Source organism: Asparagus officinalis, chromosome 2 (genome assembly GCF_001876935.1).
Source record: "Asparagus officinalis chromosome 2, Aspof.V1, whole genome shotgun sequence".
Taxonomy (NCBI): Eukaryota; Viridiplantae; Streptophyta; class Magnoliopsida; order Asparagales; family Asparagaceae; genus Asparagus; species Asparagus officinalis.
Window position 1 is genome coordinate 1,288,279 of NC_033795.1, and position 13,428 is coordinate 1,301,706.

At 34.7% G+C, this 13,428-nt stretch overlaps 2 protein-coding genes across 2 annotated transcripts in view; both read left to right on the top strand.

Moving 5' to 3' along the window:
- Window positions 2,717-8,624, top strand: LOC109829833 (probable methyltransferase PMT11). Its single transcript, XM_020396885.1, has 10 exons — window positions 2,717-3,072; window positions 3,189-3,402; window positions 4,399-4,548; window positions 4,644-4,914; window positions 5,611-5,721; window positions 6,136-6,295; window positions 6,513-6,770; window positions 7,389-7,511; window positions 7,895-7,972; window positions 8,406-8,624. Exons 1-10 carry the CDS (start codon window positions 2,969-2,971, stop codon window positions 8,608-8,610), a joined length of 1,674 nt encoding a protein of 557 aa, XP_020252474.1. The 5' UTR covers window positions 2,717-2,968; the 3' UTR covers window positions 8,611-8,624.
- The window catches only part of LOC109829835, a 6,399-nt gene continuing 2,660 nt past the window's right edge, over window positions 9,690-13,428 (top strand). The window contains exons 1-2 of the mRNA XM_020396886.1: window positions 9,690-9,786; window positions 11,825-11,990. Of these exons, the coding sequence (XP_020252475.1) occupies window positions 11,826-11,990 (165 nt within the window). The 5' untranslated portion in view covers window positions 9,690-9,786; window position 11,825. The remainder of the gene's footprint in view (window positions 9,787-11,824; window positions 11,991-13,428) is intronic.

Consider the following 13,428-nt stretch of genomic DNA (forward strand, 5'->3'; position numbering starts at 1 on the left):
TCTGGAAGAGTTAGGACTTCGATTCGGGGAGTGGCGTGGACGGCTCTCAAGATGCCACGCCTACGAATTTGGTTCTCCCTTTGCTTCTGGAGAGATAATTGGATTGAGCTGGAATAAAAAGCCAACAATTATTCCGTCATTTAAAATTGTTTTTTTTTTAATCTAGTTCCGCGTCAAATAAACTTGTGCAGTTACAGATTGTCGAGTAAATTTCCTCATGGGTAAATCCAAAGTCTAGTCATATGTGCATTCGGATTTGACTCTAGAAGCTTCAGATCGACAGATCCAAGTCCAGAAGAACTTTGTCATTTTAGTGCGTGTTGGAATTATAATCCAGTTAAGGAGATAATAAAGCAAATTGTTTGGTAAATTTAGTTTATTATTACGTCTCATTTGGTACGCGGGAATGGGATAGAATAGAATGATCATTCTCATTTCTCGTACCCTCATACTAAATATAATCATTTTTTAGAAGTTGGAATGCTCGTTCCAAGGATTTTTGTGATTGATGAGGAATGGTCGTCCCCATTCAAGTGTAAATCAAATTAGTTACGCAATTTTCAATTATACCCCATTGATAACAAAAATAAATCTAGAAACCATGTCTCATTGAGCGACATAACCAAATTAATAACATGGATATGTATGAACAATTAATTAAGATGTTTTTCCTTAGACTTGCATATATAGGGAAATGGACTTTAGGATAGAAACACTTGCCTATTTTTATAAAATTTATTTTTAAAAAAATATTGTTTAGTTATTATCATTATTGTTTGTTTTATATTTTTAAAAATCTATGTTGTTGTAAGAGCATTATTAGAAAATAAGATTTTATTCTCACTTGTGAACTAATGATACCAAACATGGGAATCAGAAATGAGATTTTCATTCTAGTTTCATTCTACAAACGCACTCAAACACGAGAATGGGAATGTGCATTCCATTCCCATATACATTACATTTCATTCATTCTTCCATTCTGTTTTCATTTGAGTCCATTCATGCGTACCAAACGAGACGTTGTAGTTTACTCTTAAAAGCAAAGTGTTTGGCAAATAGATAGCTTATAAACCACCATTTATTATCAAACTAATCAAAATAATGATAATAATAATATTGGAGAAAGAGAAGGGGACTTAGAATTTTTGGAAATGATGAAGGGTGTATTAGTTTTTTACTCAGTCAACTATTGTGGCTACGACCACAATATCATCAAAGTCTTTATCCCAAAAATTTGAGGTCGACTATATGAATCATATTATTCCATTCTATTCTATTATGAAACATTTCCTCCATTAAGCTAATCATAAGCATATTCTTCTTAATTACTTCAAACGAAGTTCTTTTGAACTGATCTCTAGATCTCTTAGTTTTATCATATATAATACTATCATTTTTCCTAACCAAAGTATTAAAACGTCTCCGTAGTACATGACCAAACTATTTTAGTCTATTTTCTCTGTTTTTATCCTTAATAGAAGCAACTTCTAATTTACTACGGAAGCACTTGTTTCTTATCTTATATTTCAGTGTATACTCACAGAACCATCACAACTTTCTCATTTCTGTTTCACTCATTTTGTTTACATATGTTATTTTTTAATTATTTAACACTCTGACCCATAAAGAATTGTCGGTGTTATAACAATTGTAGCTTGTAAGCCACCAAAAAAAAAATAAAGTAGGACTGACTTATACTAAAATAAGTTATTTACCAAACACGTCAAAGTGCTTATAAGCCACAAAAGTGACTTATAAACTACGTACTTTGATCACTTGCCAAATATACTATTTTAGTCAAAGCTAGTACAAAATCTATTACGTTTGATGAAAATATAATTCGAGAAACTGATCTGTGTTTCAAGTATTGTTCACAGTAAACTTGGTATAAACACATGTTATTTTCTATAAACGCCAGAAACACTCTCATAGTTCGGAGAAAATCCTTAATTTTTCTTTTAGAGACTACTTATTTGCTTCACAATTCGGCTTCTTCAGTCATTTACATTAACGTGCAATGGAATACTAGTAGTAATAACAAGAAGGCCGGAGATTTTTACGTGTACATGTTCTTAGTAATGGTGTGAAGGGGGCGGATTCAAAACCTTAGAAGTCCGAGTTATTAATCTATAAGGTCCAATAGCAAGACCACATGCACCTCAGCCACCCGCTTCATCTTCTTAAAATGCATCATACCGGCTTTTACCTCAGCATGACACAAACTAAAAAAAACAAATTATTAGCGCGAGTAACAAAATACATTTATCAAGGAGACACAATGCGATAAAAATACATTGTAAAAAATTCAAAACTTTAAAACTTAGAGAGTTTTTTTTTTACTTTGCTTCGATTCAATTTTGATTAGGACAAATTTTGAAAATCGACCCATTTACAAAAAAAAGATTACAACATATTTGTCAAAATCGACACAGTTTTAGCTAGTTTGGCTGAAACTGGGTAACAAAATTTCACATGACTTGAAGTCCCGTGAAGTTTTGTAAGTTTTTTAGTCAAAATCGACCCACTTTTAACCATTTGATTGAAACTGAGTTGATTTTGACAAATATGTTGTAAATAGATCGTTTTTTGCAATTTTTTTTTTAAATGGGTCGATTTTCAAAATTTGTACTTTCGATTTTGGAACAAAGAATCATGTCTCATCTTTTTAAAAGAAAAGTCCGTTAAGGTTTCCAACTCACCAGGTTGATGGGTTGATCGTGTGCCAAAATTTCAAGGTCCTTATTATTGAGCTGACTTGTTCGGTGAGTCGCATCCAAACCGCGAAACTCAAGCATCATGCGCTCACTTGCAAACTTCCACGCTTATTTATCGACGACAATCAATCACTCCCCTCCCCATCCCCAATCCCTTTCAGATATCAACCGTCCAATCGCTTTCACCATCGATTCCCACACTGTCTTTTACACTCCAGATCTCGCATCCGAGGTCGAGCGATCGATCATCGATGAAGCCCATCGCCGATTGCGGCGGCGATCTGCTCAGAGCTCCTCAGATCCTCCGCATCTCCGTCCTCTTCCTGGTCGCCACCGCCGCCTTCTACCTCGGAAAGCACTTTTCCGACGGCGAATACCCTCAGTTGGTCTTCTTTAACTCCTCCGCTTGTCTGAGATCGGCGGTGGAGGTGGCGGAGGAGGCGGTGGGAATGAGACGGGGGAGGACACTAGGGTTAAGGTTAAAATTGGGAGGTTTAGGGTTTGCGATGAGGGGATGAGGGAGTATATACCGTGTTTGGACAATGCGGCTGCGATCAAGAAGCTGAAGTCGGCGGAGAGAGGGGAGAGGTTCGAGAGGCACTGTCCTGAGAAGGGGCTGGATTGCTTGGTTCCGGCGCCAAAGGGTTATAAGGCGCCGATCCCCTGGCCGCAGAGCAGAGATGAGGTTTGTCTTTAATTAGCTTGATTGAAATATTGTTTAATTTATCAGTTTGTGTAAAATTTTGGATAGATTTAGCTTGCTTTTTAATTAAGCTATTCGTTATTAGTTTAGATGTGAACTTTGTGCACTCTGTATTCGACAATATTATAGGAGAACAAAGAGAAGTACGAGCAAGAAATTGACAACTTTAACTAAAAAAGAAAAGGAATTGGCCATAATTGCACTGCCTATCATTTCGAACGCCATGGACTGTATTCGAGAAAAAGAAGCGTAGCTTGTAACTGCATGGAGTACATGACCTATAGTATATCGCTACATTGTTACTCTAGAGAGAATATGACCTGTAATTGCACAATGTAATGATATATGATATTTAGTTAGAGGGATGTGCAGACATACTTCATTTGATCGTTCTCATGGAAAGGGAGGGAGGGAGGGCAAGAGAGGGAGGTAGACACTGGGGTTGAAGTATTATTTCATAGTGTTGGATTATTGGTGTATGCCCGTCCAATTCTTCTGAAATTGACTGATTCTTCTAATATTTGCTGATAGGTACGTAAGAGGTCATTTGATGTTTGAATCACCAATAATCCCTTGATTTTATAGGTTTAACTACTGGAATATAGTGTTCTATTTTTGTATCAAATCCGGATAGGAGGTTATGCTAACTGCCTGTATTTGCTGATGATGTGATGCGACCTTATGACATGTTTTAGCTGAATGATCAAGGTTACAAATATTTCTTCGGTTGCAAGCGAAGAGTTTGGTCTTTTGTATTATTTGACGATTAGTTCCTGGAACTGATGAGGTAAGGGTGTTTGAACAATCTGGTTGATAATTATCAGCTCTTACTATAGAGCTTTGAACTGGAAGCTTGAGTCTGGTGAAAATTTTGAGTTAAAATTATTCTGCAACTGGATATGTTGAGCTCACATACTCCTTTTTTCTTGGTCATTGCCCTGAACGTGTTAGAAATATTTATCTGAAATGCTATCACAGGTATGGTTCAGTAATGTACCACATACACGTTTGGTTGAGGATAAAGGAGGACAAAATTGGATTACACGGGATAAAGATAAGTTCAAGTTTCCTGGGGGAGGAACTCAGTTCATACACGGAGCTGACAAATATCTTGATCAGATATCTGAGGTTCTTAATTCCCACAGAGGGCATATCTTCAGTTAAAATTCATGTTTCTGATGCAAACTGGGTTGCTATATATGTTATTCGTTCTGTCCATGCAGATGATTCCGGATATTGCATTTGGTAAACATACTAGAGTTGCACTGGATGTTGGATGTGGGGTAGCAAGTTTTGGTGCTTTTCTACTTTCAAGGAATGTACTCACCTTGTCAGTAGCCCCAAAAGATGTTCATGAGAACCAGATTCAATTTGCTTTGGAACGTGGTGTGCCTGCAATGGTAGCAGCTTTTGCAACACATCGGTTATTGTATCCAAGTCAGGCATTTGACCTGATTCATTGCTCCAGGTGTCGAATAAATTGGACCCGTGATGGTAGTTTACTACTTAATATTTTAATGATAAATTATTATAGTATACTGCATTTTTGCCAATATTGTTCTATCTTGGTTGCTTAATATTTGGATTTTGGAATATACCATCAGCAATCAGTTGCTGATGGTCCATTTCACGCTAATTTGAACTTAAGAAGAAGTTCAGCGCAGACCCTAACTATTGTTATATCTGATTTATGCTGTAGAACTTTTCCTCTGTCTGTTTCCTTTGAATCCTTTTAGATTTCATTTAATAGATGAAGACATTGCAAGCTCTTTCTGTATTGTGTATTCAGCTGTATAGATTGGTTTAACAAGCAAAAGCTATTTTGATGTCAAGAATTGTGTGATAAATGCCTTAGGTTCACGCCAAAGTCTGTGTTGAACTTCTTCTTTATCCATTGCACCATCACATGTGTATTATGCAGCCTTCCACAACAGGTGGTTGTACTTTGTGCTGATTGGCACAAATTTCATCCCCCCAAAAATTGTTTACAAATGACGAAATGTCTTATTTTCTCATGCTCGATTTGTTTGATCCTATATATACATTGTTAAAGGCTCCTTGAGAAAGCATGAGGCTCCAGGATCTTAGGATTTAATGTCATTAATCACTAAGATGGCTTAAGGTGTAATAAACAAAAACCACTAAAACTTTCCTGGGTTTATGGTACTGACCAAAATTTTCTTTGTGAAGATGGAATTCTGCTTCTTGAGCTCAATAGAATGCTCAGAGCTGGAGGTTACTTTGCTTGGGCTGCACAGCCAGTTTACAAACACGAAGAGCTTCAACAAGAAGCATGGAGAGGTATGTTCTCTTAAGTCATAATAAAGTACATTCTAAGACTTTGGTATCATTTACTAATATTTGGTGCGAGTTGCTATTTGGTAATAGCTAGTACGTGAAGTTTCCCTGAATAGATATAGATGCAAGGCAGTCCCCTGACTTCTCTTTTTTATTGTATTTTCTGTAAATCATTCACTCTATGCAGTCGTGTTTTCATTAGGAGGCAAATTGCTTGACGCCTTTGGCACTTCAACTAAATCCAGCCGAATAATGTTTTATTGCATAACCATGATGCATTCTATATCCAAGCATGGATTTCAAGTGTCTTGCAGTTTATTCAGAAGTTGTCTTTGCTGACTCTTTCACTCTGGATGAATTTTTTTTCTTCCTGCTTGTTTTTCTATGATTATTGCTTACACGTGTTTACATATTTAGAGATGGAAGACCTTACAACTCGAATGTGTTGGGAGCTTGTAAGGAAAGAAGGCTATATTGCAATATGGAGGAAGCCTTTGAACAATTCATGCTATTCCAATCGTGACTCAGGAATCCAACCACCACTTTGCGATGTTGAGGATGACCCAAACAGTGTGTGGTAATTTTAGACGCAGTTTATTTTATATTGTAATGTAAAAGAAAAAGATCTCCGAAGTGGTTATTATTCCAAACAACTTTCACTAAAGGATGTTATTCCTTGTTTATAATTGTATTTTTTTGGTTAAGGTATGATGTGATAGAAAAAGGTGACTCTGCATTTACGAAAATTTCTTCAAGTCTTTTACCTAGTTCCTAAGGATTGCTTCTTTATTTAGGTATGTTAATCTGAAACCATGCATCAGTCGCCTTCCTGAGAATGGGTATGGAGCAAATATTACAGACTGGCCTGCTCGTCTGCATGAGCCTCCAAAGAGGCTCCAGAATGTGGAGATGGATGCTTATATGGTTAAAAATGAACTCTTCAAGGCAGAAGAAAAATATTGGAATGACACTGTTCAAGGTTATATACGTGTTTATCGTTGGAAAACGTTGAAATTGCGGAATATTATGGATATGAGGGCTGGTTTTGGAGGGTAAATTTCCTTCTCGTTTAATTTCTTGTAATTTTCCTGTTGGCTTAATGCTTACTTACTCTAGGAACTTGTAAAACCTGATATAGGAATAAATCTACCAAAAATAAAAGCGAGTAAATAAATTGAACTACCAGATTGTAAAAGTCTAAAAGATGCAGGAGCAAACAAAACAAGCCAGACTTGGATTTTCTGTATTTTCCTGTTGTATTATGCTTACAGAAATTGTTTACATTAAATCTTTAGAATAAAGCAAGGTAACAAAGTGCTCCCAAATTTAAATTTGTTATCCACACAGCCAATTGTAGATATTATTTAATTATTCTCTATTCCAGTCAATATCAAGTTAATAGGTTAACTTTATAGTTTCAAATTATCATGGTAAGTTTTGAACAAGATTACGGGAAGTAAAAACTCCAACTGTACCATTTATGACTTTGGATCTAAGCAAGTAGGCATTATGGAAAGGGTACCTGGAGTGGAATTAAAAAAACTGGTGAATAAGTGAATAGTTTTGATTGTTTATTTGTTTTTTTTGTAATATGTGTTTTTTCTCCTCATTTTTTTATTCCTTACATTGCTGGATAACTTTTCTTTCATGTTTATCAATACTGATTGCAGGTTTGCAGCTGCAATCAATGATCAGCAAATGAATAGCTGGGTGATGAATGTTGTCCCAGTTAGCGGACGCAACACCCTGCCCGTAATATATGATCGTGGTCTCATAGGAGTGATGCATGACTGGTATTCCCTTGCGACTTTATGTTCTTGAAAACTAATGTTGTTTTTTGGTCTTTCTATGTTGAGAAATCAAAGATATTAAGATGCAGTTTGATTGTCTTGCTACATCAAGTAACAAATGGTGCCTCAGTTCAGGCAGTTCCATGACTCATGTACAGTAATCAATTATTAACATGACAACCATTCTTTTGAATTTTATCCTACAGCAAAGAAAGTATATAGATACAATAAATACCTTTCCGATTCTCTATTCTTCACTCCAAGGCTGTAACATGTCAGAACACCCCAGGATAGAATTCTCTCTTCTTTATTAATATGCCTTCCTACGATCATATAAAGTTTCTTCATTTTAAGATGCCTGATTCTTCCCTATTCTTTCCTTACAGGTGCGAGCCATTTGATACATATCCTCGGACCTATGACTTTTTGCATGCATCTGGCCTCTTCTCCAAAGAACAAAAAAGGTGATATACTCTTCCCACAGCAAATCTGATTGTCGAAATCATAGCATAGATCTTGTCATATTCTTGCTTATGCAGCAAGTCAGCAACAAATATATTGACACCTATTAAGGGCATTAGAAAATGGACCATATAGTTGGTGGCTGTCCTCTTAGACTTGCTGTAATCTATTTGTTGACTGAAGATTAAACTGTCAAATAAGTGATCCATGTCATTGATAGCTCCAAATATTTTCTCTAGACAATTGAAGGGTTGGTCCTTATCAAGGAGCAGTCACCTATAAATAGATGGGAGTCATTTGAAAATGGCTGCTGCAAAATACTATAAACCAATTCACTGAATTTTACTCAAGTATTCAACATAGCTGAATTTTTTATTTTCTGTTTATGAGAAGAACTCATAATTTACCTGGAAATTCCCTCCATACCAATGTCAGGTGCAACATCACATCGATCTTGCTGGAGATGGATCGGATACTAAGACCTGGAGGATTAGCTTACATACGTGATACAAAATCTATCCTTGAAGATATCAAAGAAATCACAGAGGCCATGGGATGGAGGTCAGACCTCAGAGACACAGCTGAAGGTCCATATGCAAACAGGAAAATTTTGACATGCCAGAAGCAAAGGTTGCATTGAAACTGAATAAAAGGGGGAAATAAAAAAGAGAAGGAAAAAAGAAATGATTAATTGTTTCAGTAGATTGTGATATACAATGGGCTGTGTCGGTGATCTTTTTTTTTTTTAACAATTCGGGTGATATTTTGTACACAGGTATAGGCGATTAATTATTTAGATTGTTTCTTGATTTGGCTTCAAGTTAATTATATCTAACTGATTGCGTAGGTGGTAGACATCTTTGTATGTATGTTTTCATCATCCTGGGTGTAGTAAAGTTTATTCGCCTTTCTCATGTATTAATTAGCCTATTTGGCTTGCTAATACTAGTATTTGTGCTCCTTTTTGATTGAAGAAGTCTTTTCTTTTTGGCGAAGTTGGATGTTTGTGTATTTTGGTAGCTTTTTTTTGGGGGAAAATAAAATAAAGCTACCAATTATTTCATCTGAGTTACTGCATTGCTCTTAAGCGTGTGGCTAGATTGACAGTAGGCAAGAAGAAAGTTCTCCAAAACCATTTTGAGTTTCAAAAGTCATCAGCTGCTTCTTTATAGATCACAACTGGAAAGGTTCTAAAACATGGGTTTTTTGGGATATGTTCTTCAGATGTGTATCATCATAACATAATATAAGTGAACAATGACAAATTTTTGATTTATTTGATAATTTGTATATTGGAACGGGGAGGAAACTCGGTGCTAAACATGTTGAATTGAACAGTAAAAAATATTATATTTTATATTTTTGAAATGAATGGAGAGTTGGTCAATATGATACTCATAGCTTTTATAGTTAGCATAGTTGTTCATCTATGAAGCCCCAGATGTTTTTATTCAGTATGGCGAAAAATATAATATTATGTGTTAAAAACGATCGTACAAAGAACAAAAAACAAGGTTTCTACACGTTTTACTCTAACTATGGATAAAAGCCCATGCCCAATATAAATCTCTGTATTTGATTTAGTTTTTTTATTGGAAAAAAATAATTAAAATGACAGATACAAAAGAAATTTACGTAGGGGTAGATATGCAAAATTAGTTTACAAATAAAATTGCTCAATAAATTACGAATTGTCAGGGCTTTATCGGCATAAAATAATCTATATTATCCTCCTGAGCTCTTGCTCATTATTCATTTCTCGTTCACCTTCTCTCTCGATCGCCGCCACTTCCCGCGATAACAATCTCTCTCTCAGGTGAATCCCAATCTCAAATCTTTCGATAAAATTCAGTCAAAATTTTCGATCTAAATTCTAAATGCACATATCGTAATTTCGGATCTAGGTTTTCCCCTAAAAAATTGACCGATTGAAATATTACATCTGTATCTAATTGTCTTACGATCTGATTAGACGATCTCAATAGTTGTATCTAATTGTCTTACGATCTGATTAGACGATCTCAATAGTATATTATATCTGAGTAATTAGGGTTTGGTATGAGATTATTTCGCGATCTGCGATATCTGTTGGAGAAATCTAGGGTTTGCGCTTGAATAGTCGAGTCTTGGAGGTTGATTGTATTTTTTGTGTTTCAAATCTCTTAAGGTTGTTGCTATTTCCGAAAAGTTTGTAGATTTATATTCGAGTTGTTTCAATTGAGCACTTTCATTGATAAATTAGTTTTTGTTGAAAAAGTAGGTATAGATTTATATTCAAATTCGTTCCATTTTGAATTTAAAACATAGGCGAAATTTTACTAGGGTTACCAGGTTTTGCTTCTAGGTTGTAGTCTAAATTGGTCCACAAATCGTATATGGTCTGTGATCATTTAAAAAAACATCTTGATCCCCCCCCCCCCCCCCACCCAAAAAAAAAAAAAAAAAAAAAAAAGATCTTGATTTTTTTATGATAGTAATAGTTATTGATTTATGATCTTTTGGCAAAGCAGTGCCCACATCTACAAAAAATTTGCGACTTTTTGTTTCTATTTCCCACCATCTCTTCATTTGTTTTAGTCTATATTTTTTCCCTCGTAAGGAACTTTGCATGTTTTCTGCATGCATTGACCATCCATTTGTAACTGGATATTGTAAGCTTAATTGTGCTTTTCACAGGATAATTTCAATGTGCACAGTTGATTGGTTTGAATATGTAATGGTTTACTGGTTACTTATATTTGGAAGTTCAGGCGGACTGGCTGTTTTGAAATTGTAAATTTGAAAAACCACATAAGTACATATCTAAGTGACGTTGTTTTACTTGTAGTCTAAGCTATCAAATTCCAGTTCATTATTTTTGGTTTGTTTAGACGTATCTGGAGGTTGAATAATCCTAAAAAGGCGTGTGATATCATTGAAATTTTAATTTTTTTTATAGTGAGTTCCAGTTTGTTAGACGATACCAAATTGCATTTATGGTGATAAGTTGATTCCAGCTATTCCATCACAGAAATGATGGTATTCCTCTCACATGTAAGGGTTGGATATTACTGTTAGTCAGCAGATCCTATTTCGAATGTAAACTGCTAGATACCTTTAGAGTTAAAAGTTTATGGAGGGAGCATGCGTAATGGTATTCTTTATTGGCATACTACTTTTTTTACGTTCTCAGCTTTCTTAGCACCTTTTTGTTTGTTCTATTCACGTTTTGTCATAGCTTAAGCAGTTAATTGAATATTGACAATTTCATAATCATTCTTTGTTCGTTCTTGTATAAATAGTTATCCCTTTCCCCTTGTTATAGGAATTCAGCATTTACCTATCCCCTTGTAGGTAATATATTATATATTTCTCTTTTGCATGTTTATAGGTTTTTAATGATGCTCTGTAACATCCGTCACATGAATATCTTGGGTTCACGATGTCTCTGAATTTGAACTTTTTACGCTGGCTACTGTGACTCTAAAGGGTGCATCACTAGTTGCTCCAAATCAATTTTCTAATCTGAGTGGTGCTGGTTTATCTGCATGTATGAATCTTGTCAGGACTGGGTAGTTGTTTTTTCACATTCTACACTAATGACTTACAATATGCTTTCATAACAACTAAATAAAATCTAGTTCTATTGACAACAAATAAAGGATAGTTGTTGCAAGTTAGTTTCCAAGCGTTTAGGTTCTCTGTCTGTTTGATGTCTTACCAAGTGTATGTCCATATTCATGGCATTAGCTAAAAGATATCTAATAGATGTGAATGTTGTCTTGTTATTTGGAAGCTCTGGGATCACATGCCATTTTCTCCTTTTTTTGGAAGTTGGAATTTTATCTGAAGTGTTTATGTTTATTATGTTGCAGGATGACTGAAGTCACTGAACAACCTTTCAGGCCCAGGGAGAAGCTTCAGCAGTATCAGCAGATTTTTCAGAACACCCATAAGCATACATACCTGAAAGGACGTTTTGATAGGATAACATCTGTGGCTATCCCCCTTGCACTGGCAGGATCCACCTTGTTCCTCATTGTAAGATCTCTGTTTGTCCTTTTCTTTTCTTTTCTTTTTTCCTTTTGTTTAGTTATAATTTCTGTATGCATTGTTTTCATTTTATATTATACTATATTCTAAACAATCTAAACCTACTGTGTTTCCACTGTAGATAGTGTTCATAGCTACAGGCATCCCAACAGGCTTAGCTTTATATTGTAGTGGGTAGAGGTGGTATAAATAAGGTATTTGCACATAAATCCGAAATTGTAAACCAAATTATTTTTAAGCCCATCAACTTTCAAACTATGAAAATAATATTTTAGCCCAAAATGCTATGAACAGAGATAATATAATAATATAATGAGGTATGATATAATAAGTCTTTTGCCTATAAACCCAAAACTTTTCCTCTATTATAATATAATAATATAATAATATAATAATATTTTAAACTCACTTTTAGCCCAAAATGCTCATCAACTTTGCTGCAACTTCCAAACTAACTTTTAGCCCAACGTTTTTATCAACTTAAAAATAATATAATAATATAATGAGGTACGATATAATTGGTCTTTTGTCTATAATCCCAAAGCTTTTCCTCTATTTACCCACTCACCCACTTTCCAAATTGTTGTTAGATTTAAAATACTCAAATGAGTTGTGTCTACACTCATTTTGTATTTGACGAGTTTGGTAAACAACATTAGTTATTATATTCTGCTTTGACTTTCTATATTTCTTTTCTAAGTGGTTTAGTATACAGTGTATTTAAATAAAATACTTAAACCATTATTTGTTTTCTTTTTCACACAAGTGTCCGTCATCGTGTAATGGATGTGTTTTTCTCCTATAAATCCAAAATTTTATCCCATTTATTCTCAACAAAAAAACTCATTTTCAATCTTATTTACTCCCACTAAAGTTTCACTCTAAATCAGTTTTTAGTTTGATTTAACCAACTTTAGGGTCATAATTAACCAGTTTTCATGATGTGCATATCACATTGAAACTTTTAAAAGAATATTTCAACATTTAATCAAAGAAGGTAGCAAAATGCTATTTTAAAAATAATGGGGTTTTTAAATGCCAAGAAAAAATGTAGGGTATTTAAGTGTAAATTCATGTAAACTATTGGGTATTTAAATATCAAGAAAAAAGGATAGGGTATATAAGTGCAAAGTCATGTAAAACTGTAGGCTATTTAAATGTCAATAAAAAGAGATAGGCTATTTAAGTGCTTTTTAGTCCCCAAAATACTCCACCTAGAGTTTTACTCCAATTTATTTTAGACTTGCCTACTTCCAAAAAGGTTTTTTGCTTATAAATCCAAAAAATTTCCCCGTCTATTTTTTAACCCACACACTTGCTATTCAGTCTTTGACCCAACATAATCGACCAAATTATTTTTAAACCCATTTTATATTCTAGCAGTCTACTGTATAGTGCATGTTGTGATATTTTCTTGTTACTTGCG

What these genes read in the sequence shown, in the direction of transcription:
- LOC109829833 (XM_020396885.1), top strand. Translation starts at nt 2,969, where the DNA reads ATGAAGCCCATCGCCGATTGCGGCGGCGATCTGCTCAGAGCTCCTCAG. An exon ending in GATGACCCAAACAGTGTGTG is followed by an intron (nt 6,296 to 6,512) that starts GTAATTTTAGAC and finishes TTCTTTATTTAG; the next exon opens with GTATGTTAATCTGAAACCAT. An exon ending in TTCTCCAAAGAACAAAAAAG is followed by an intron (nt 7,973 to 8,405) that starts GTGATATACTCT and finishes TACCAATGTCAG; the next exon opens with GTGCAACATCACATCGATCT.